A 26,162-nucleotide genomic window follows, 5' to 3' on the forward strand; every position below is an offset into this window, starting at 1 on the left:
GGCGGTTCGACATCGAGATGACGTTCTGTCCCACATAAAGATGCTGGGGTTGAGGCTCAACACCAAGAAGAGTGTTCTCCTCCCGTCTCAGAGGACCACTTTTCTAGGTGTGGTATAGTATTCGACAACAATGCGGGCACAATTGTCACCTGCACGTATTACGTTGATTCTCTCAGCCGTAAATGGGGCAAAACTAAGCCAGTCACTCACTGTGAAACAGTTTCAGAGATTGTTGGGTCTCATGGCAGCTGCTTCCAACGTAATAACTTTTGGCCTCCTGTACATGAGACCCCTGCAGTGGTGGCTCAGGACAAAGGGGTTTTCTCCAAGAGGAAATCCGTTTCGCATGATCAAGGTCAAGCGGCGATGCCTATGTGCCTTAGTCATGTGGAACAAACCTTGGCTCCTCGCCCAAGGCCCAGTGCTGGGGGCTTCTTGTCGACGCATAATGCTATCGACGGATGCTTGCCTCACAAGTTGGGGGGCGGTCATGAGTGGTCGCTCGGCGAAATCTCTATGGCAGGACTATCTACTTTCTCGGCACATAAATCGGCTAGAAATGGTGTTTTGAGCTCTCAAGCACCTGTCTCTCAGGGCAGTATATATTCTGGAGCATCTAAATCAGGTAGCGGATATCCTGTCAAGGCAGGGGCTGAGGCCTGGGGAATTGAGCCTTCACCCCGAGGTGGATTAAGCTCCTTTGGGAGAATTTTGGTCAAGCTCAAGTCGACCTTTTCGCATCGTCATATACAACGCATTGTCCCATGTGGTTCTCTCTCACCCACCCAGCTCCTCTCGGGCTGGATGCGATGGTTCAGGTGTGGCCGAGGCTACACTTGTACGCTTTTCCTCCAATATCCAGGCTTCCGGGAGTTCTGGAGAGGGTTCGCCGGGAAGGGGCCCGTCTGGTATTAGTAGCCCCGTACTGGCCGGCCCGAGTTTGGTTCTCGGACCTGATGTCCCTTCTAGATGGCTTTCCGATGGAGATTCTGATCAGGATGGACCTACTGTCCCAAGCAGGGGGCACGATTTATCACCCTCGCCCGGAGTTTTGGAAACTGTGGGCTTGGCCCCTGAGGGGGCCCAGCTCACAGAATCAGGTCTCTCGACCGAGGTCGTGGAGACCATACTCCAATCTAGAGCTTCCTCCACGAGAAGACTGTATGCACTGAAAGGGAAACTGTTCTCTGCTTGGTGCGGAGAACACCAACTGAATCCTGTTTACTGCCCTGTTGGTACAGTGCTTGATTATCTGCAAGAACGTTTCCCTGCGGGGTTATCTTCTTCCACCTTGAAGGATTATATGGCGGCTATATCTGCTTACTTCACTCCTCTGGGTGGTGCATCATTGTTGAGAGATCCTCTCATTACTCGTTTTCTTTGTGGCACCCTGAGGCTGAGGCCTACACTGCGCACTAGAGCACCGGCTTGGGATTTGGCCGTTGTCCTGGAAGGCCTGGCTTTGGCTCCCTTCGAGCCCATTGAAGAGGTTTCAGAAAAGTTCCTTACACTAAAAACTTTATTTCTTATTGCTATTTCTTCTATCAAGAGAATTGGAGATATCGCAAACATGGTCAGTTGCTCCTTCATGGCTAGAATTTGCACCTGGTATGGTGAAAGCCTTTCTTCACCCTAGGCCGGGTTATATTCCTAAGGTCCTTACTAATGTTGCGGGCCCAATTGTGCTGCAGGCCTTCTCTCCTCCACCCTTAAATACACCAGATCAGGAAAAACTTAACCTGCTGTGCCCTGTGCGGGCTTTGGATGCTTACGTACACAGAGCTGCCCTGTGGCGTAAATCGGATAAAATATTCGTCTATTTCGGGTCACCCAGAAAAGGTTACCCTGCATCCAAGCAGAGGATGAGCAAGTGGGTAGTCGAGGCTATCTCACTTGCTTATGAAGCGACTGGTCATCCTTCATCTTTGGCTGTCCGGGCCCATTCTACCAGGAGTATGGCTGCCTCAAAGGCTTTATTATCGGGGGTTTCCCTTCATGACATCTGTGATGCGGCATGCTGGTCCTCACCGCATACATTTGTTAGATTTTATTACTTGGATCTAGGCTCCACTCCGGGGTCTAGGGTGCTTGCTTCTTAGTGTGCCCAACTACACACAGAACAGGCATTTGCTAGGATGGCGTCATGGGTATAGTGTTCCCACAGCGTCTCTCTTTTTTATCTGTTGGTATTTGATTGAGAATCTATGATGCCATGTATCCGAAAAAGATGTCCAGGACCTCTGGCAGAAAATTAGGCCCACAGCATTAAAGATACAGCAGAGCATTTAATTTTACACATGGGGTACTTTTTTATCCCCGTGTGCACCAAATCCATTTTAAGTGTTTGCTGCCTTTTTTTAAATTATTTTTTTATCTGACCTTAGAACCCATCCCATTTGAAGTTCCAGTAGTGTCAGTTACTTTTCAAACGTTCTATGGACAGATGAAACAAACAAAAAAAAGGAGCTTTTTGGCAGCCAACACTTATAAGATGGGATCTAGGAATCTGAAGGATCTGGAGAGATTCTGTATGGAGGAATGGTCTCTGATCTATTGTCAGGTGTTTTCCAAACTTATCAGGCATTATAGGAGAAGACTCAGAGCTGTTATCTTGGAAAAAGGAGATTGCAAAAAGTATTTAACGAAAGGGGGCAAATTATGTGACCCCCCCCACCCCCCCCCCCCCCCCCCCACACACACACTTTTTGAATTATTTTACTTCAATAAACTGTACAGACAACCAGTCTCATTTTAAAATAAAATACAAATTTTGTAGAGATTTGAGAATTGATCAATATTAATGTGTAACTTTACTGTGTGGTGTTTCAATGCAAAAACTTGCATTCTATTTCCATTCTAACAGCCAAAAGTCCAACTTTACCAAGTACTCCTTTATTTTAATTTATACAAATTATATTTTTATAGAATGCAAATGTAAAAAACAAAGATAAATTGTATACATTTAAAATGAAAATTTTCTGTTTTATATCTGAGCAGCAAATCTCAATCTAGCTTTTTTTATCCTAAAAAAACATCCCATACCAAAATGTTACTCCAGTGCCGTATGCTAATTTCAGAGTAATCGATTTGTTTACTCACGGATACACTTTTTGGGGGTTTATCATTAGCCAAGAAAAACTTTTAGGGTTTATCATTTACTCACCCTCCTGTTGGTTTAAACCCTGTCCTCCATGATACACAAAAGGATCTAAAATGACAAAGCAGTCCATTCTAATATGCACTACATTTCAAGAATTCCGAAGTCATATGATAGGTTTGTGAGGAACAAGATGTTAATTCTTGAAAATGTTTTTTTCTGACACAGCATATAAATCTCATTCACGTTTAAAAACTGTTGCTAGGTTTGATGTTAATGACATCAAATTTCTTTGACACTCATGTCATGTATCTTGTGACCAACAGCGACACTCTTGAATTGTCTTCAAATGATTGAAATAGGGAGTGGAATGGACTACTTTTACTTTGCTTTTTTAATCATTTTGTTGTTTTAAATGATTGACTTTATACTGTACAATAATCTGCATAGACAATTCATTCAGAAGTTGAGTTCTTTTAAAGTGTCAGCCAATAATATTCTTGAAATTATGGTGTGTACACAGCACTAAAATGCATCATGTTATTATTATTTAAATAATTGTTCTGCCTTATAAGATGGGTATTTTAGGCTAGTCAGTTTTCTGTCCTGAAGATTCAGATTGACCTTGAGATATGTGAGACTTGTCTGTGAGAGTCTTTTCTTTTGTTTTACAAATGCACTGTAACTAAACCAGTGAAAACTTCCCGAACTCATCCACAATCCCTTCTCTCTTATCTCGCCTACCAGCAGGCGACAGAGGTCAATGAAACCAACAGCGCAACCATCTGCTCTGGTTTTGAATTCGGAGAGAACATAAGCACTAACAAGCACTCGCAGACAAATAGACAAGCAAACATGCAGACTTTTCTAAAGACAAACAGCAATAAACACACTCACACTAGCGCTCTCACTCAATGCATCAACTTGTGTCCTGAAAACATCCATTTCTGCCTATTAGCCCAGTGAAAGGGACATGCCCAATGTCAACCACTGGATAAATAATAGTCAACATAGCTGGGACATTTACTTTGATTTCCATACTGACGTCATACTATTGATTTGATTCACACGTAGAGGATGACTGCTATGACACACAGACCCCTGAGGCGTCCCTCTAGAATAAATACAACCATTCACTTTTTCTGGTATTGTTATGATTCACCATCTCTATTTTCCTTTGGAGATATGTAGGTCTGTTTCAGGAACTTCTGAATCTGTTTCTACTGCTCATTCCACTGTAACCTCAGGCTTAATCGGATCATTAGCATTCACCCACCTCTGACTCTCTCTCATTCCTCTCAGGAATAAGTGGGTGGCCATTACAGGTCTTTTTATGCAGCAAAGAGGTGAAACAGAAACAACTTTTCCTTTTTATGTTGTCGAAAATAACATCCCACACATCTTGTTATATAGTCATTCCCTCTTTATTTCTCTGCATCTCTAATGCATTTAATTGTAGTAAATGATGGCAAGAGATTGATGAAATGGGTTCAATGGCTGCTTCAGAGATAATGAGATTTTACAGACTAATATTGGTGTGTGGCTGGGGCTTATTGATGAGATATTTCAGTCTGAAGTCTCAGTCTGATAAATACTTAGATCCCATAAATAGATATGCAATGTATTTTCAATCTGTTCAACGCAAAAAATAACTATTCTCCTTTTGTCAAACGATGGGGATCTTTCTTCTGTGGAACACAAATGGAGTTAAACATATGTCCAAGCTGTTAGCAATTAATGTTTTAAATTGAATGATTTTCCCTGATTTTATTGTCAATTTGACTTAATGGCAAGTGACTACAATTCTGAAATTGCTCACCATCTTTCTGTAATGGGCTCAGCATGTTTATGCGGTTTCTTAATATGTGCTGCATTTTGTAAATTGATTTGCCTCACACAATTTTTGTTTTTCATCATCATTCACAGGTGGAAACGATTCATCCAGCATGTGCTCTGGTGGCTGAGCATATGAAGGCTCAAGAGCAATGCATTCACACACAAAGACAAGAGGCCCACAACAGCAACAATATCACTGGTGAGCTCTCCCATCTGAACTACTTCAATCCTTACTACTTTGCATCTCCTTTATGTCCTTAATGTCTACCCATTTGCTGATTGGTAATAAGACACTTTTCGAGGTGAACATGATTTAAAAGATTGAAAACTAGGTTTACAATTTTAAGCATTACACTTTCCTATATAGGTCAGGTCAGGCAAGGTAATTATAGGATGCAATCAAGTGTTGAGATTTAGGAGATTAAAGGCAGTTTCTCAAACAGCAGCTGTTCGATTCTGGCTGCTGATGAAGAGTGCGGATCATCAGATGGGATCAATACAACTCATTTCATTGTACTTTCATTGTCAGTGATCAAAGGCTAATCAATCATATTTTAAGCATGATTCCGTTTACTAAGGTTTTGAGATCATATGTAATATTTGTAGACAGAAGCTTACTTTTTTTTCCAGGGGTGTTTTTGTCTTTTCCTAACAGCCTAGTCAAGTTGGTGATTTGTAAGGCACTTCATGGATAAGCATCCTCTTTTGTTTTGTCATTTTAATAAAGAGTTTATCAGATTAACATAGAAGTTTTGTTTCTGATTTAGCCTATTTTATTATTATTGTAGTAATAAAAAAAAAAAAGTTATATTCTAAATGTATTATACATTGAATAATCAAATGTAAAATAACACTATTTACTGTAAAAAATTTAATATAATGAATTAATACAATTTATCTTTGTTAAAACCACAAAGGTGATTTTGTCTTTCTCTTTTGTTGTTTGATTAGCATTGCTGCTGGTATATTAGGCTGCTGTCAAGACTAATGCACAGATCCAATATAATGATATGCAATAACGCAACCATTTTCTTTCTCTGTTTACAACACATAGCCGACTGCGTTTCCCTGAGAAGGGCATTTTGTTTTCCGTGCATATGTCCGGTCAGGCACAAATAGACGAGAAAGAGAAAATAATTCGGTGCTGTCAGAGTGGCTCTGTGTGCGCACACAGAAAACCAGCGTGTGAGTTCCAGTCTTGCGCATGATGTTTAAACTGACAGATCTTAAAAACATATGAAACTGATAATCTTTCACTCTATGATGTGACTCTAACATGCGTTCCGAACCGGGGTGTAGCTGGCCCGTACGATTCACGGATCAACTACGATTCCTATACTTGAAATCGCACATCCTGCGATGTGACTATCGTGGATGCATATATATTGTGCAGCGGCCCATACCTCCCATTGTTGGACAAAACTGAATATTTATTTTATTAGAAGACATTTTCACCACTTAGTTTATATTTAAGTTATTCGATATAGACTTCCATGAGACTTCCCCAGAGAAGCATATTGTTCCCTTTCGAGGGAAGTCGCGATGTGTCGATGAAGCTTTGGGAATGCCCCTGCGTGAATGCGTCTGAAGCACTTCAACTACTCCAAAGGAGAGAGTGAGCGTCACGGGCGGGTGACGTCACGACCAGGAAAGGATAAAAGCACATCCGGGTTAGAACCGCGCTAGCTTCTGTGCCTCAGCAAGCGCTCTGTGTTACATACTGTCTGTCTTATTTATTGTTATACAGTCACAAGCATATATATTATGGCGAACAAACAACCTTAGATCGTGTGTTCCTCCCTGCCCTCTTTCTTTACGGGTGGGGATACACACGATGGATGTGTTGTTTGTTTAGAACAGAGCATGATCTGTCAGCGCTCGAGGGTGCTGACTACGAGCATTGCGAGTTACTATCGCTTTACTCGCTCCATTCCCGCCTGTCACTCTTTGAGGAGGGTGTTCGGGCTCCGCCTTTTCTCCGCCTTTACCCGGGGGATCCAGCGCTCTATCTCTGGGATCGGAAGCCTGCGCCGCGGCTTCTTCCGCCCTGGTAGAGAGCCCGGTGTTTCAGTCTATCTCTGAGGAGGTAGAGTTGCGGAGCATAGATGCAGGGGAATACAAACTCACCACCCTCATCTATGAAGAGCATGTTCGAAGAAAAATTATGTAGCTCTATATAAAAATTAAAATTAGTGGGCGGGCTATGTTTATTTAAAAAAGACTGCAATAAGAATTGAGTGGTTATGCAAATGCAATGCATAGATTAAAGAGATACATAGTGTATTGCAAGGTATGAATTTATGATTCTTTTTTTTTTGTATGTTGAAACTATTTTTTATATATAAGCCTACATATATTCAGCCTTTCATCCAGACTATGTTGTCCTGTCTGGTTGATCTTTTGCTGTTTGATTCTGAGGAATTAAATAAGTGGGCTGCATTTAATTTTGAGGAATTAAATGATGAATGCTTATCTGACTTTCATTAGTTAGATTCATGTATAAGTTCAGCCTTTCATCCAGACCGTTTTTTTTACTTGTCTGGTTGATCTTTTACTGCATTTAATTGAGTAATTAAATGAGTTGGCTACATTTAATTTTGAGGAATTAAATGGTATAATACGGTGCTGCAGCTGTCCACCTCCGAGGAGATGGATGTGCTGAGCATCGAGTTAAGGGAATTGAAGATTCTCCATCTCAATCCCATGTGTACAATGAGTTTTGGAGTTTATAACCTCCGTGTCAGGGCCTTCCAGTTTTTCTGGAAGCCACTGGTGTCAGACCTCTGAGGGCAGCCCCGACCGGGGTGGAGCGGTGTACACCTCAGTATACTGTGCCTGACCCACCTCGGTGCCCTCGGGAGGTTTTGCGAACCTCGGGGCGCAGCGGTCTCCAGCGAGCACATGGCTTAGTGTCACCACAACGCTGTGTCAAACTCGCACCCTCTGAGGGGGGTTCAAAAACAGTCAGTTCAGTTGTTTCCTGCCAGTATACTTCAGGTCACCGAAGTGACTGTTTCAATTACACCAGAGGCCAGTCTCGAGAGACTGGTACCCTTAGTAGATTATCTGACAGAATGGAAGAATCTGCCAAATATATCTCAGTGTGTCCTCCACATAGTGTAAGGCTACAGAATCCAGTTTGGTTCTCGTCAGCCACACTACAACGGGGTGTTGCTCACATTAGTGCACCCCGATCAGGCTCTGGTAATGGAGCAAGAAGTAAAAACTCTGTTAGCTGAGGAAGCTATAGAGCAGGTGTATTCACTCGACAGAGAATCGGGTTTTTACAGCCGTTACTTCATTGTTCCGAAAAAGGATGGGGGGTTGCATCCTGTACAGTATTAGATCTCAGTTGAATCTTGCAGTCAAGAAGTTCAAGTTTAAAATGCTGACATTCAAACAGATTGTGACTCAAATCAGATCCGAGGACTGGTTTGTCACAACAGATCTAAACGACGCATACTTCCATGTATCCATCCTCCCACAGCCCAGGAAGTTCCTGAGGTTTTCTTTCAGGTGCAAAGAATACCAATATCGGGTGCTTCCATTCGGTCTAGCTCTTATCACCCCGCATGTTCACCAAATGCGTAGATGCAGCTCTGGCCCCGCTCAGGCTGCAGGGCATACGCATTTTGAACTACATAGACCAATGGCTTATTCTAGTGGAGTCAGAGCAGTTGGCGGTTCGGCATCGAGATGTCGTCCTCGCACACATGCAGAATTTGGGGTTGAGACTCAATGCCAAGAATGGTGTGCTTTCTCCAATACAGTGAACCATTTTCCTTGGTGTGGTTTGGGATTCAGTCACGATGCGAGTCGTTCTTCGCCCACTCGTGTAGCTGCTATCCTCAGCCATGAAAGAGTTAAAGCTAGGCCAGTCATGCACTGTGAAACAGTTTCAGAGACTGTTAGGCCTCATGGCAGTGCCGTCCAATGTGATACCCTTTGGCCTGCTGCACATGAGACCTTTGCAGTCGTGGCTCAGGACCAAAGGGTTCTCTTTGAGGGGAAACCCACTTCGTATGATCAAGATCACGCGGCGGTGTCTCCACGCCTTAGTTATATGGAGGAAACCTTGGTTCCTATCCCAGGGTCCAGTGTTAGGAGCTCTTTGCCATCGAGTTGTGCTCTCAACAGATGCTTCCTTCACTGGCTGGGGAGCGGTAATGGAAGGCCGCTCAGCTCAGGGTCTCTGGAGGAGTCATCATCTTTCGTGGCACATAAATTGCCTGGAGATGATAGCAGTCTTCAATGCGTTGAGACATTTCCTCCCAAACCTGTGGGGCCATCATGTGCTTGTCCGGTCAGACAACACATCGGTGGTCATCAAGGGGATCTGCGTTCACGTCCACTATGCAAACTGGCGCACCAAATTCTCTTGTGGTCCCTAGGGAAGCTGCTCTCCCTGGGAGCAGTTTATTTTCCAGGGCATCAGAATGTAGGAGCAGACATCCTGTTGAGGCAGGGGCTGAGGCCCGGGGAATGGAGGCCCGGGACATTTGGGGGGTTTATGGCCAGGCACAATTAGATTGGTTCTCGTCTCAGGTTACAACACACTGTCCACTTTGGTTCTCCCTCACACACCCAGCTCCCTAGGGGCTGGACGTTTTGGTATAGACGTGGCCGAGGCTACCTTCGGTCGTTTCCTCCATGGTGCTTTTAGACCAGGACAGGAGTATGGCGGCTTAAAAGCCTTATTATATAAGTAGATATCCCTGTAGGATGTGGTATGCGGCAGGCTGGTCCTCTCCGCTCACATTCGTAAGGTTTTACAAATTCCACCTGGGCACTACCTCAGGTTCACATGTGCTTTTGTCTTAGTTGTGCTTTCAGTATTCACACAGACAGGCTCTGGTTCGTATGGCGTATTGGGCATTCTCGTTCCCAAAGCGTCATCGACGCATCGCGAGTTCCCTCGAAAGGGAACATCTCAGGTTATGACTGTAACCCTATTTCCCTGAGTAGGGAACGAGACAATGCATTACTTTGCCATACTTCCTACATCCCTGTGATCGACTTGCTTCGGCCTTTTTCGAAGCTAGCGCGGTTCTAAACCGGATGTGCTTTTATCCTTTCCTGGTCGTGATGTCACCCGCCCGTGACGCTCACTCTCGCCATTGGACTAGTTGACACAAGTGCTTCAGACGCAATCATGCAGGGGCGTTCCCAAAGCGTCATCGACACATCGTCTCGTTCCCTACTCAGGGAACTAGGGTTACAGTCGTAACCTGAGACGTTTTCAATGAAGACCTGTCATCTGTACCACCCTTAGTAAACTAATGAAATTATTTCTGTAGACTAGTGTGGACGCTCAAATTCTCTTAAGGCGAGACACGGCAGGCAAAAACATCGTTTTTTTTTCACTGGTCAATTTTGAGATTTTGGGCTATTTGTCTTCAATAACATGTCTTCTTTCAGACTTGTGGTGAAAAAATGTCCAAAATACACATTTAGGTCTTTATTTAACTACACTTTGTCTGTTTGCGTCTGTAGATTTCTCCTAAATTCAACAAAAAGTTGTCGTTCTAAATCAACATGCTGATCGCGATCTGCACCCTGTCATCACATACACCGTTGGAAAGCTCTCTCTCTCTTGCACATTGTTGTCGGATCCAAATATGGTCATTTCCTTTTTATCAGCCACCAATCGTGAAAGTACAATGGGCATTTAACTCTAAAACCGAAATCTCATTGGCTGATGTCAATTTCTGACAACGTGATTCGTTCAGATGCATCACGTGACGTGCTCTGACATTTAGATGTGTGTTTTTGACACTTTTTCTGTTCAGTTGAAGGCCATAAATGCTGTGTTATAAGTTGTAATGTGATTTAGGTGGTTTGTACTGTTGTTGCTAATGATTTGATAAGATATTGTGTCTGTAAATAGTTGTTTCCACTAAAAAAAGTGTGAATTTTTACATTACAAATCTTTAAATGCTGTTTTCTCAAAATGAGTTTTTTGTCATTCTCCAGTAGAAACATCTCAGCCTGTGTAGCACCTATGTACACCAAACTTTCCAGTTATACACTTAGCAGTATTCTGAAGATATTTTCAGAGGGATTTGTTTATAAATCATTCCTGGCCTGATTTATGTGACATTTTAATAAAAAAAATATGGCGAGAATTGATTTTTTAAGGCTATGGACAGTATATTTTGATTTCCTAGGTAATGAAAGCATATATCCTGAAATCCCTCTGAAATTATTTTTTCATCTTGTGTGTAAACAAAATGAAAAAATAATTTTGCACCTGGCTTTATCATATGTTCAGATCTATCTACCGAAAATATATACAACATTATGCATATTTAATGAGATAATGCATAATTTGCATAATTAAACATACAAATTTCAAAAACTTGTAATACATTTTTTTTATATACTTGTGTAAATAATCAACTAAGAAAGTTTCATGGTGATATCTATTATTTAAAATTTTTACCCTATTCACCTGTAGTGTCTCGCCTTAACTACTAAACATAACACAACCGCGGGAAAGCTCAAGCACATAAATATTCTATGGCGCTATATATTTACATTTGTTTATTTAATATATACACTGTAAACCCATTGGACACAGCCTTCTATTGTATGTAAATAAAACTCTTTCCAGCTGAGTGGCTCCAAAGTCTGAAAGTATTTGAGACCAGTACTGCTGCTGGCCATTTTGGTGCCCTAAGCATAATTCCTTTATGATATATATATATATATATATATATGATATATATATTTTTGCCAGTTTAACTTTAATTTTTTAACGCGCAATCCAACGGACCACTGAGGCAGCGGCGGCACCATCGTTACTTTCTAGAGCAATTAAATTATCTTGTTCCGCCTGTTTTGTTATTTACATCCCTAAAAAGTGCCTAATAATATTTCTATACTGAAAAAATATCGGCATTATAATTATTATAACTATGATATGATGATTGATTTTTCATTAGGCTATTTTTGGTGCCCCCTCAGCACTTGGTGCCCTTCGCACAGCGCGTGATGTGCATGGTGGGAGCGGCGGCGCTGTTTGAGACTATCATTAACGTATTGTGCTAAACAATTATAAATCCTAATATTAGCTGCATGCTGCATTTGTATGCTCTGAGTAATTGTGTAGACTTCAAGTAGAATTTCATTATCATTTGTCTCTGTTGGCATTTAAACCATATTTAGCATAGATAGTCTCATATAAGAGATTCTGATTTGCTCTGAAAACTGATGGGCCTGCATAGGGAATGTCTTTCCAGTAATTTTTATTGCCACAAACTGTCTATAAAGACATTTTAATTCCATTTTAATGCAACAAAATGATTTTTCCAAATATTAAACTGTGTATCTTCCAGTTTCTCAAGAGACTCAATTTGGCAGAGTATGCCTGCAAATAAAAGTGAACAAATGAGAATGCAGCCTCTGTAGAAATGACAAATGTCGATGAGACAAATTCCTTTCTTAATTTAAATATAAACAATTAAAATGGAAATCATTATGAGTTTCCTAGATAATACCCTGTCAAGAAAAAAAAAATGAATATTTGAAGTTGAAGTTGAACTACATTTTTACCTAAAAACTCTTTAAACTACATTCTGTGACACAACAACAGTAGTATTTCTAAAATTATTGTGTGTTTTTCTCCTCGCCATGACACTTGCCGTGAGAAATTCTGCAAGCAGAGTGATACAAATGGTGAAACGGTTCCTGTGTTGATACTGGTAGAATATTGCATGGCTGGAAAGACCTCTGAGTCGATCATTGAAGTCAATCATTGAAGACCAGAAGTAACTGTTGTAAGTGTGTGTGTGTGTGTGTTTGTATTCTAAAGAAATAAACATTTATATAACATTTCATTTTATACATTTTATATAATATTAATATTACTTTTTATATTGTTTTATAAGTACCAATTTATATTTGCAGGACTCTTAAAAGTGTAAAATGGACTTATATTTTCCCTGTCTCCTGCCAGACTGTGCACTTTCTTGTGGTAGTATCAGCCAATTAGCGTTGTGATTACATAATTTTCTGCAGTGGAGTAATTAATCAAATATATCTCTCAGGCGATTGGCTCAAAACATGCTGGGGGATGAGAAAACATCAGGATGAGATGAATGTGAATACTAATGGATAGCTTTCTCCAGGTATTATGCCTCCCTGGGCTGATATGCCAGTATGGGCGACTTGTTTCCATCTTGACGGAGTTTGTAGAGCATTGGCGAGTGTGGTTCAGACATATTAAGAGGTTTTTAAGTCAGTGCCGGAATCAGTGCAGGTGAAAGTGCTGTCCTTGAGTTCTTAATAGGAACCCACGTTGCTCTGCTTCCTGCCCCACATAGACTTTAATTAACATTGAGCTTATAGAGGGGAGGAGGGCAGGCGCCATGTCCCTCTTATGATGTATTACAGAGTGGACTGGGCTTGACACTAAGTTAGAGAAGAAAGAGACCGGTCAGGACTCAATGACGACTTCTTAAAGGTCAGGTGGGTGTTCAGTACAATCTGTTCCCCTGTATGAAATTACTGTCTATAGAAAATAAGACAGAAGAAAATAATAGAAAAAAAATATATACCAAGAAAATGTTTGAGAAACTGATTTAGCACTGTAAAAAAATTCAGACCTGTCTAACTAATTTTTCTACACTCTAAGAAGAAAAGGTTCTATAAAGAACCTTAAAGGGTTCTGTCAGGTGCTTCAAGGAGAACTCCGGTCAATTTTAACATTGAGCTCATTTTTTTGTACATCTGGAGTGCTGTAGATGTATAGATGTGTAATAGATGTGCAAGATATTAATAAAAATGATGTTAATTCAGCCAGCTCACATACCTGTATTTACTTCCTGTTTTCGTTCGAAGTCCACAGTAGTCGATTGTCGAGTTCGCGCGCGCGATCATTAGTTATATTAGTTACCAATGATCGCGCGCGCGACCTCAACAATCGACTACTGTGGACTTCGAACGAAAACAGGAAGTAAATACAGGTAAGTTATGTGAGCTGGCTGAATTAACATTTTTATTAATATCTTTCACATCTATTGCAGTCAGATTGACCGTGGTCACTCTTAATAACACCACTCACATGGCTGTGCACTTGTAATGACACATTAAGGTTGTTAAGAGGCTAAAAGCAGGTTTAGAACCTGCCCCATTGAAGTCAACAGGGTGCGAATTTTAAAAAGAGGATAACACGGTGTAGGCAACACCGATTTTTGTCGTTTTTGTCTGTACTGACAGCACTCCAGATGTACAAAAAAATGAGCTCAATGTTAAAATTGACCGGAGTTCTCCTTTCAGTTCAGATAGAACCTTTTAGGGGTTCCCATCATGGGATAATTTTATGGATTTAGTTCCCTTTCAAAGTAGAATTTTAATGCTGAGTCATGGAGTTGATGCTATGGGGAACAGCATCAGCAAGACCGGTGTCTGAAGCACGTGTAACCTCACGGCAGGCTTGTGCAAAATTCAGAATTTCAGAATTGGCCTCCATTCAATTCATGAATTTGAATTTGAATTGGAATGACAGGAAGTGGAATTAAATTCATGGCAATTCAAAGAAATTCCACACAGTCACACAACAGAAAGAATGTGTTGAATCTCACATACATTCAGTGTTAGGAAGGTTACTTTGGAAATGTAATTGCTTACTGTTATACAGTATTCTGTAAAGCTTCATTGTTAAACACTTAACACTTAAACATGTATATGAATTTCTTTGATTTTTTATTGAATTGCAATTCTGCTTCCTTTAATTCAAATTCAAACTGTAATTCTAGATCCTGTTTTTGACATCAATTCAAATTCAATTCAAATTCAAGAATTGAATTGGAATTCAGGAGTCATTCTGAATTCAATTCTTAATTGTGCACAAGCCTGCTTTTCAAACATGAGAAGCATTTAAGAACTTTTTGTCCAACAAAAGACAAAAATCAATCAAAGCATTTCAATCTTCAGCTACATTGATAGTATGATACCCATTGGGATTTCCTGGAATGACGTGTGTTGTCTACTTTGCGGCAGGGAATATTTGTAGTTTCTGCACAAAAGCACCCTCTGGCTTTCAGATGGAGCAGCATTTAATACAGATCACCGAGCCGTACTTAACTGACTAGCTGCGCATAAAATAATCGCATCCTTTGCCAAATCGTGTGCTGTTTCAATACAATTAATCGTGCAGCCCTAGTGCAGTTACATGTGCTTCATACATGGGTTAAGCTAATGGCGTTCCCCATAGCACCAACTCCCCCTTTCTCAGGGAACCGGGTTGCATACGCAACATGAGACGTACATTTTATGAATTAAACATACTTTATCACTAGAACATTTTTAAATAAACCGTTAAACATGACAGTATTATGCAATCGTTTAAGACATTTATCTTATATATAACCCTTTTGTTATGAAGGATTCTTTAAATTTGAGTCAAGAACCAAGGACGTCTAAATACATTAGAACCCCATTGAACCTTTTTCTTAGAGTTTTGTGAGTTTTTGACCTAATTGAATTTCTGAACTGACTTATATCAATTGTGGCAACAGCCTGTTGATGTTGGCTCAATCAGAAATTATATTTTGAGCCAATGGAAAAAAACTGTTGGTGCAATTGAATATTTTGAATTGTAGTAGCAATAATTTATTTTTCACTGTCACAATGTCATGAATTGCGTGGAAGCAAAGGCGGTAGTCGGATCTAAATGCAGCAGCAGACTTTAATAATTCAGACTAAACTCAGAACAGACAAGACACTCGTGGTACGTAAATACATTCATACAATAACTGACAAAGACAGGGCAGAAACACAGGGCTTAAATAATCAGAGACAAACGAGCAGACAGGATAACAAGGGGGCGTGGATAACAAGAAAACACCTGGGACAACTAATGACAAGACACTAATGACACTAAACATGACAGGACACAAGACCCACATTATGACACACAAAAGATAAAATGTAATAAACAGAAATACATTACACAAAATACAGACCACGTTGAGTTGCCATTTTATTAACACAGCAACTCCAACACTGGATATTTGGTGAAAATATCTTATTTAAATAAAGAAAAACACTGAATACATTCGAGAAGTTTTCTGAATCTAGAGAGAACTCATTCAGAGAGACGTAAAATTTTTGTACTTGGCATGTAGAATGTTCATTGCAAATATCATTCTTTCAAGCTCTTAAAGACAATTGAGAATACTTGTTGGTTTGAGTGATTATTTTGTGTATACTAATTTCAAAATGATCATATCAAAATACAGGTCCTTCTCAAAAAATTAGCATATTGTGATAAAGTTAATTATTTTCCTTAATGTAATGATAAAAATTAAACTTTCATATATTTTAGATTCATTGCACACCAACTGAAATATTTCAGGTCTTTTATTGTTTTAATACTGATGATTTTGGCATACAGCTCATGAAAACCCAAAATTCCTGTCTCAAAAAATTAGCATATTTCATCCGACCAATAAAATAAGTGTTTTTAATACAAAAAAAAAAAGTCAACCTTCAAATAATTATGTTCAGTTATGCACTCAATAGTCAATACTTGGTCGGGAATCCTTTTGCAGAAATGACTGCTTCAATGCGGCGTGGCATGGAGGCAATCAGCCTGTGGCACTGCTGAGGTGTTATGGAGGCCCAGGATGCCTCGATAGCGGCCTTAAGCTCATCCAGAGTGTTGGGTCTTGCGTCTCTCAACTTTCTCTTCACAATATCCCACAGATTCTCTATGGGGTTCAGGTCAGGAGAGTTGGCAGGCCAATTGAGCACAGTAATACCATGGTCAGTAAACCATTTACCAGTGGTTTTGGCACTGTGAGCAGGTGCCAGGTCGTGCTGAAAAATGAAATCTTCATCTCCATAAAGCTTTTCAGCAGATGGAAGCATAAAGTGCTCCAAAATCTCCTGATAGCTAGCTGCATTGACCCTGCCCTTGATAAAACACAGTGCACCAACACCAGCAGCTGACATGGCACCCCAGACCATCACTGACTGTGGGTACTTGACACTGGACTTCAGGCATTTTGGCATTTCCTTCTCCCCAGTCTTCCTCCAGACTCTGGCACCTTGATTTCCGAATGACATGCAAAACTGAGCAACATTCCAGTGCTGCTTCTCTGTAGCCCAGGTCAGGCGCTTCTGCCGCTGTTTCTGGTTCAAAAGTGGCTTGACCTGGGGAATGCGGCACCTGTAGCCCATTTCCTGCACACGCCTGTGCACGGTGGCTCTGGATGTTTCTACTCCAGACTCAGTCCACTGCTTCCGCAGGTCCCCCAAGGTCTGGAATCGGTCCTTCTCCACAATCTTCCTCAGGGTCCGGTCACCTCTTCTCATTGTGCAGCGTTTTCTGACACACTTTTTCCTTCCCACAGACTTCCCACTGAGGTGCCTTGATACAGCACTCTGGGAACAGCCTATTTGTTCAGAAATTTCTTTGTGTCTTACCCACTTGCTTGAGGGTGTCAATGATGGCCTTCTGGACAGCAGTCAGGTCGGCAGTCTTACCCATGATTGCGGTTTTGAGTAATGAAACAGGCTGGGAGTTTTTAAAAGCCTCAGGAATCTTTTGCAGGTGTTTAGAGTTAATTAGTTGATTCAGATGATTAGGTAAATAGCTTGTTTAGAGACCCTTTTCATGATATGCTAATTTTTTGAGACAGGAATTTTGGGTTTTCATGAGCTGTATGCCAAAATCATCCGTATTAAAACAATAAAAGACCTGAAATATTTCATTTGGTGTGCAATGAATCTAAAATATATGAAAGTTTAATTTTTAACATTACATTATGGAAAACAATGAACTTTATCACAATATGCTAATTTTTTGAGAAGGACCTGTATATCTGCAACTGGCAGTGAACCAGAATTATTAAAGCATACCAGAATTATTAGAATACTTTTAATGTCCTTTTGTTCAATCTGTTAAAGACATACTGTAAAAAAAAAAATATGGAAAGATTTCTGGTAAATTGCTAATGAATTACGTTAAAGGTAATATGAGATTTCAGCGAAAATGGCATATTACATATAAGGATCAATGCAATGCAGATTTAAAGTCTATGCCAGTGAACTGAATGAATACACACATTTATCCCTCAGATTATGCTGATTTGTAATTCTGCTACACAGCTACGTTCGATTGAGTTCCAATAATGACAGCTGACATTAATGATATTAATGTATCCAATATGTACCATGTTGGAGCTTCAGATATACAGTATATATACCCAGAACCTTCTGTAACATCAGAATCTATTTTAAAGAATGTACTTTTTATACTTCTATAAAGAAGGTCTTCATAATTAATCATCTTACAACTAATACTCAAAAAGTCTATGTAAAATTGTCATATTTCATGAGTCATATTTGATAAATCTCTACTGTCGTGTCATAGACAACACAGGCAGTCAGATGGACTGCCCATAAAAAATAAATGTGTAGCTTTTTTCCAGTGGTGCATTGATAGTACTTACATTTAATGAGGTGGCATCAGGCCTTCAAAGTCTTTCTCATTTCTGTGGGGACCAGCCCAAGATTCCATAAATGTCTGAGTTTGCCAGAGAGTTTCACACTCATTCACCTATACTTTCCCAGCTCTCACTAAGATGTTCAGACTCTCTTTCTCAAATATTTCTCCATTACTGCAAAGGCAGTTGTTGGCTGATTGATGTCAGTGCCAGGTGTTGTTGTGGACTGATTGCAATCCTTCTTCTTAAAGGTGATCAATAAATAAATTCATAAATAATTTTTAATAATATTCTTCAGAATTTTTTACTCTGTATCAGTTTTCCAGATTAATTTAGATTTTCAATGAGCTTGACTCTGCTCTCCAATTAAATGCATTAAATGTTTGTCAGCGGGTGTACAGTAGGTCAGTGTTATTTTAGTATTATTTATATACTATTATAGAATTTATTAATATTTAAATTACCTTTTATTTGTATATCTTCAGTTTAAGTTTTAATAATTTTATGTGATTTTGTCTTTTATTATTCTTTTTTTAATATCTCTATTTTAGATTTATTTTATTTTTTTCAGTTTTGGTGATTTTAATGTTTGTTTCATTCCTATTCACGATTTTTATTGATTTTTATTTCCAGTTTTGGTTTTAGTTAACAATAACAACACTGGTGTATGTGTATACTGAGTATATAGCAGTAGTAGAAATAGAAATTTCTACCGAGCAGTAGAAATTAGATCCAAGGCTTAGATGTGGCAGCCATATTTATGACCAAATATGATCCCTGTGGCTCTCATTATGCTCAAAGTCTTCGTCATTCATTCAGCTTCGGTTTCCACTGTTCTCTTGGATTCCTCAGACAGATGCTTACCCATTAACAGTGGAGATGCTTATCTAACCCTTTTTATTCTATGCGAGAGAGTGTTGCCCTGTCTGTCCGACTGTCTAACAGAGAATATTCTCAGAATTCTGGAAAGGTTATTTATACATTATTCATGGGACTTTTTTCTTAAAACATTTGAGTTGGACCATTCATTTAACGTTTTAAAAAATGAGATTTTAAGTGTTACTTACTGCTTGTTTCAGAATGTTCAGAGAACATTTAAATGTAACGGTCCCAATGTCATGTTTAGTTTATAGACTTTTGTTTCAAGGACTCGATGTACTAAAAAGAGAAAAATGTTTTCTTTGCATCCCTGTTCACACAGATCCACGGAAATTATTAATAAACGCTGTATTTACCTGAATACTTGGCAAGATGGGCATTTTGACCTAATTTTGTATGTATTTGACCGTTTAAGTGCAATTTGGTACTTGCGAGCTGTTTGAGCAACTGTCTTATGAGAGCGCCACTGATCTATATCTGATCTCTCAAAAGACCGCCTCTCAAACAGCTCGCGATCAGCATAATTGTCAAAATTAGTTATTAAAGTGACAGCAGCCTAATAAACTGGCTGCTCCCTGTCTAATTAATCAAAGAACAAAATACAAAGAGGAAATCACTCGCTTATCTTGTTTTGTAACTTTAGTTGTGGTGTAGCAACTTAGAAGCATATTGAAGCTGAAACCATAAGTCTGCTCATGCTTCATTTTAAATCTGAGGATGTTATCTCTAAAAATATGAATTTTATGAAATATTTTCTACGATTATTTCATGTGTGTTTTTAGAGAAGGCTAATAAATTAAGTTTTATGAAACAAAGTTCAGGAGGAGCACGTTCAGGTAATCAGCCAATCAGCACATGAGGAAGCCAGTGTAAATATAGCCTTCCCTGACCTCTGTCCCATGACAGTTTCACAGCATCCTTCCACCACCCCATCACCTCATTCTCGGCTGGTTTCTATCCCAGTAAAGGAGGGAGTACTCTGGATTCGGGCCAAATTTCGAGCTCGGAGCCCTCTCCCGGACAGCATGCCAAATACGCATAAATTACTATATCTGATTTCATGTTCGTGTGAACTCGTGAAAAGGCTTATACAAATATTTATTGCAGTCCATTGTCTATGTCTGGTGTGATGAACTCAACTACCCCATTCATGTTTTTATTGTTCTCACTCGATAACCCTTTCACACCTCTGCTGGGTATAAGACCTATAGGCTAATCTTCATTATTCTTTTGTTTTTATTTAGAAGCTATTAGCCTTTATTTTGGGATTATGGTTTTCCCATTCACATCACTTTGATCCCATATACATGTATCCACCTTTATAGAAAAACAAAACAAAACTTACTATGAACTTACATGAAATTCTTTTGACAAAATATAAACATTTCTCTGGGTTTCTTATGTACGGAAGTAATGGAACTGACCATGGAAGTGTAATGGAAGTTCATTATCAGAAGAGACAGGGCGGGTTATGAATGCGTAATATGAGTGTCATATGTGTAGCGAATGATCTTCCTCTGAGTCATAACAGCGATCGCAGAAGTGAAAACAGGAAGACAGTGCTGGAAGCCGCAAATGCTCATCAGATCGTGTAAATCAGTGGAAAATTATTAGAAAGGATGATTCTGTCTATAAAAAACAATGCAGTAACCATGTGTAATTATATAAATATTTCCAGATATGAGCACCCTTGGTGTCATGATTATTGTCTGTGTTCCCCTAATCCCCTGTCTTGTCCCATGTTTAGCAGTTCCCCTTTATGTTTAATGTCTAGGCCTATTAGTCTCCCCAGGTGTCTCTGATTAACCACGGCCCATTGTTATCTTGTTTAGCTTGTTTCCCTCTGTGTCTAGTTCAGTCTTTGTGAATTCTTGATGTTGTATGTTGGTTGTTCTGTTCCCGAGTCTGCGTCTGTATTTGGCAAGTTTTGAGTTTATTAATTAAAAGACTACTGCTGCACGTGGATCCTGCTTTCTCCTATGTTTCAACTGCAGCGTTATACTTGGACTAAAAGCCCTAATAAACACTGTTCAGCGAAGCTATAGTGAACACAAATAAACTGGAAGAGACGTGACTGAATATGAATATGTGTTGTTCAAAATAATTACAGATACATTTTTTGCAGTCCTGACATAAATTAAGAAATGAATGTCACTGAAACCAAGTTTTATCATAAATAGTGGTCAATTATCGAAGCTGGAGTCTTAAATCTTTCTAATAATACTCAGTTTGTCCATATCAAGTAAGAGTGTGATGTTTTAAAGTCCCCGTGAACCGGAAGTTGCGGTTAGTGGGCGTGGCTTTTTTTCCAACTAGCACCTGATTGGATCTAGAAAAGTAGGTGTTTTCATTCAGCCTGTCTACTGTCAGTTGGAGGGGCATGATTGCGGATGTTAAGCAGACACCCAAACCGTCATCAGGGAAGGTCCTCCAATGCAGAGGGGAGGGGAAATTTCATATTTTGATTAAAGATTACGAAGCCAAACATTTTTTTTGTGTGGATTGACTTGCATGGATGAATTGTTCACCACAAAACGATCAATTTAGGCAAACAAAGTAAGTATGGTCAATTTTGAATTCATGGGGACTTTAACGTGCAGTGAATGTTCAAAGGAGTGTTTGCGTTTAAATGAGTTATATAGATCAATGGTGTGCACGCTTTTAGTGCAAGCATGAAACCTGCGGGAATGAGCAAAAATTATGGAGAGGCTGCTCACTGCAGAGTCATGGATGGAGCGTGAAGTCTAGCTCCCCCTCTCTAATGCACAACTAACAACAACTAATGCGCATGATGTCATCGTTTTCACAAATTCGCGTTTTTGTGGTTTACACAGAGACGATAACGGGATCATTTTCAAAAACTTGCACTTTTGAAACCCATTTTCAGACATTTTCAGTCCCCCAAAATAGGTCTGCACGATTAATCGCAATTTCCATGTAATCGCACTTTAAACCAATTTGGCTTATCGCGATTTTGAAATCGCAAAGGCTGCGATTGTTTTTTATGCGCATATTGTCATTGATGCAGGGCTCGAATTTCGGCGTGGGTCTTGCGCATAATTCGAATAATTCCCGCAGGTGTCCCATTTATAATGCGTGAAATTCCCGCAATCATAATCCACACAGATAATATAATCAAATCATTCTTTTAACAACTATCTTCCAGACGCAATTTCACAAACAGCGTGAGTGTTCAGCGGTTCTTCTATCTCTTCTCTCATAATGTGTTGTGCAAGGCAGGCATCAAGCGCTGCGGCGATAATACACACTCGCGTTTTGGAGTCGGGACCATAGACTGTAAGGTCGGGACATGACGGAATATTCACTTGCACAATCGGGCCAGCAGTGCATCATGACTGAAGTCTTTTTTAAGTCTTACCAGTTTAAACATTCAAGCGATTTTAAACTAATCAGTGCTCGCGCGCTCTCTGAGAGATTATTTTCTAAGCGCACATTCATAGAAAATCCGCCCCAAAAACAGCTGGCCAGTAACTATTTTTCGCGGATTATATTGCTTTAACACCCAAAATTCTCAAATTCGGTCTTTGCGAGTAGGCTATACTCTAAACATAGTCGGTTTTGTCTTTAATAGGCCTAAGCATAAAATGCATGCCAGTATAATGAACACAGGATCTGTGCACTAGCTCTTAAAGTGACGGCAGCCATATGTGTCTGTCATTAATTTTGTTGTCAAAACAAAAGATAGCTAAGTTAAAGGAATCAGGATTAATAGCCTATGTATTTAATTTATTCAGGACTAAAATACTACCCAGTGTTATTTTCCATTTCATTACTTTATTCAGTTTCTGTATATGAATACTAGTGTTAGACCTACTCAAAACTTTTCTCTTTAATTGTCTTTATTTGTATCTTTATTCTATTGTATTTATTTGTGCTACTTTTTTCAATTTAATTAAACAATTTAAATCAAGCTTCCTTGTGATGTGTAAATTCTTAACAACAATATTACCCCATTGTAAAAATGCAATGAGCGCAAACATTTAGGCAAGATAAATGTAATAATTTTGTTTGGAAAAAATGCACACAGCGTTTACACAGTTGATTTCAACGGAGAGAGTTGAAGCCCAACATGGGCACTCACTTCCTGATAGCCAAGCGTTCTGCGCAGGCTCAAACTGAGCTTGACGACGTAGTTGTCACGTGAGCAACCGTTCTGACCTTCTAGTAGCTGTGCCGGGACAAATCTGAATTGGAATCTGAAACAAATCTGTTGTTGAAATATTTTGTCCCGTTGCTTTTATGAACTCTCTATCTTTGGGCTTCTCCCTTGACTTTATGCCTCCATGTCCCCCCGATTGCCTCATAGACAGTAAACGATTGCCTACGAGCTTCTCCTTCTGTCTATACGGTAATTTCTCTACTGTGCGACAGAGCGTCCCGTGGTTATGACGCAATCGTTAGCCTATTTTTACAAGAATGGCTTCTACGGGGCCATAACGTAAGATACAAAGTAATGGAGCCTTTTATCCATTGTCCCGTTTCTTGAGAAATAAATAATGGACAAATGGAGTCTTTGGACGCCTCAGATGTAAAGTTATTCGCTGTCAAAGTGACGCCAAAATGAATGGGAGTCAATGGGATGCTAACAGCAGGTGATAGCCAGCTACAATGGCGGCCCCCGGAGGCAGCTTCAACTTCCGGCTGATGGATTACCCCCTTGTGGTGCCCGATAGGGATTTCCTGGAATGATGCGTGTTATTGTACTTCTGTAGCGGGGCATATTTGGCGTGTCTGCGTGAGAGCGCCCTCTGGCGTTCAGATGAAGCAGCATTTACTACCGATCAGCCCTACTGCACTGACAAGCTGCGCATAAAAAAAAACGCAAATCGCGTTGCGGTTTTGTTGCAATTAATTGTGCAGCCCTACCCCAAAACACCGTTTTCGTGTAAATGAACAGCCAAAATGCATAAAAAGTTTTCAGTTTAAGTTGAAAATTGTGTCGTATAAATGCCCCTGAGTTTCTGTTTTGAGATTTACGTGGTCATTTGTTGCTATAGTTACCGTTTAGTTCACCTGTGTCTTGTTTAGTTGCTTGTTTTTACCTGTGTATATGTGCCCTCTTTTTGTTCTTGGAGTTGTCAATTGTTGTCTATGCGCTATAGCTGTTTCATTTACTTTGACCTTTTGGATTATCTTCTTCTGCAAATTGCATCCACTTCTTCATCTTCCTTTTACTGCAACATGACACCCTTATTGTTAGTAAAATGATCAAATGGGATGTTCTCTTAATGTTTGTGTAACCATTAACCAAGAAAAAACTAGACATTTTGAATATTCAGAGAATATTCAGACATAACTGTTTCTACATATGGCAAAAATATCTCCCAGAACACAATTTTGAGATTACTCTTTTGACAAATATGTTATGTGTCTGCTTATTACTTATCTATTTTTGTGTATCTCAGGGTGTCATACCAACTGGGATGATATTTGGTGCTGGTACAGAGCAGAAGTTGGACAGGTAGTCAATGTCTCTTGTTCCGAAGTGTCTCAGCTGTTTGCAACCAATCATGGTAAGCTACTCTTATCCCAGGCAGCCTTTTTATTATTATTTTTTATTATGGCTGTTATCAAATATCAATGAGAAAGACATTTTAGATGAACAAAGCTCATTTTTAAGACTGAATGTATTGGTTGAATCAAATGTCGAGGATTAGGTGAATTGCAGGAGCTTTTTATCTGTGCATTATTATGAGTACCTTACGAAGTCTGACTAATACATAGACAGCTATGTCATTTCATACCACTGCCAAGAAGCTTGCACGGTTCATGCCAGATCATATCCTTTGGTTGGTCTCTTGCATGCACTCAAGCACGACAAACAGTCTTTACTGACACACCAACCCAGGGCAATAAAAGTGACAAGGCAAACATACACAGCGAAACATCATGAGTGTTCTATAAATTCATAGCTAGAGCTCTGAATATCCGGATATCATAAACTTTGTTAATAGTTGCTTAGGGACACTGAGTGTATTTGTTTTCACGGGTTGAGTAGATTACAGTTATTTCTCAATGTGTCTTAGCAACATGTGAGCAAGCAAATTGTACTCATGATGGACTTTAAGTGTTGTCTACAGGAAATTGGTACCAATTTTTTACACATTACAATTCAAAACTTATGATTCATGCCAGAGGTCCTAATCAGTAACAAGATTACTTTTTTTTTTTTTTTCATCCTGAACATAAAATGTTACACAATCACCACCTTGATGGTTAATGTAAGTTATGAGAAGAGGGATTTTAGGTCAATAAGATTTCATGGTGGGCAGGGCTACCCAGAGGAAAATAAAGTTAACTTTTTTAACCCTCTGGGGTCCTTCGGCCCAAATGGACCCGAAGCATTTAAATATTTTTTTTTTTTAAATCATTGCTTTATCGGAATGGTCCGAAATTTGGTGACTTTGTTGGTACTTGGCATATGAACACCCCAAAAAATTGGGGACAGGATTTGAATAGTCTAAGTGGTTGTAAAAAAAATAGTCACACTCAGGACCTTCGGGTCCAAATGGACCCGCATAGGAAATGAATGGGAAATTGGCAAAAATGTGAAAATACAGAGTTATTTTGTGCGTACAAACTACAAATCAGCCACGATCCAGAAAAAAAGCACACAACAGTGAAGGGGTGAATCTATAAAACATCAAGAGTGCAAAACAGACACATCCACACACACACAAACACACACACACACACACACACACACACACAAACACACTTTTATACACATACACACTAATAAATTCAGATTACATATGGGTTTTGAATTTTTAAAATGCTCAGTTTGTCCACCAGATGGCATCCATCTCATTTCAAAAATTGCTTTCATGAGGCCTAGGCTTGACTCTAAAATGAAATACAGCTTTAAAAAAAAA

General features: G+C 39.6%; 1 protein-coding gene across 1 annotated transcript in view; it reads left to right on the top strand.

The window, feature by feature from the left end:
• Positions 1-26,162, top strand: part of ghrhrb (growth hormone releasing hormone receptor b) — a 70,357-nt gene that overhangs the window by 12,268 nt on the left and 31,927 nt on the right. Inside the window, exons 2-3 of the mRNA XM_056259139.1 lie at positions 5,024-5,132; positions 24,693-24,800. Coding sequence (XP_056115114.1) covers positions 5,024-5,132; positions 24,693-24,800 — 217 coding nt within the window. The remainder of the gene's footprint in view (positions 1-5,023; positions 5,133-24,692; positions 24,801-26,162) is intronic.

The sequence above is a fragment of the Rhinichthys klamathensis genome, unplaced genomic scaffold, assembly GCF_029890125.1.
Source record: "Rhinichthys klamathensis goyatoka isolate OS25496 unplaced genomic scaffold, OSU_Roscu_1.1 h1tg000007l_1, whole genome shotgun sequence".
Taxonomy (NCBI): domain Eukaryota; kingdom Metazoa; phylum Chordata; class Actinopteri; order Cypriniformes; family Leuciscidae; genus Rhinichthys; species Rhinichthys klamathensis.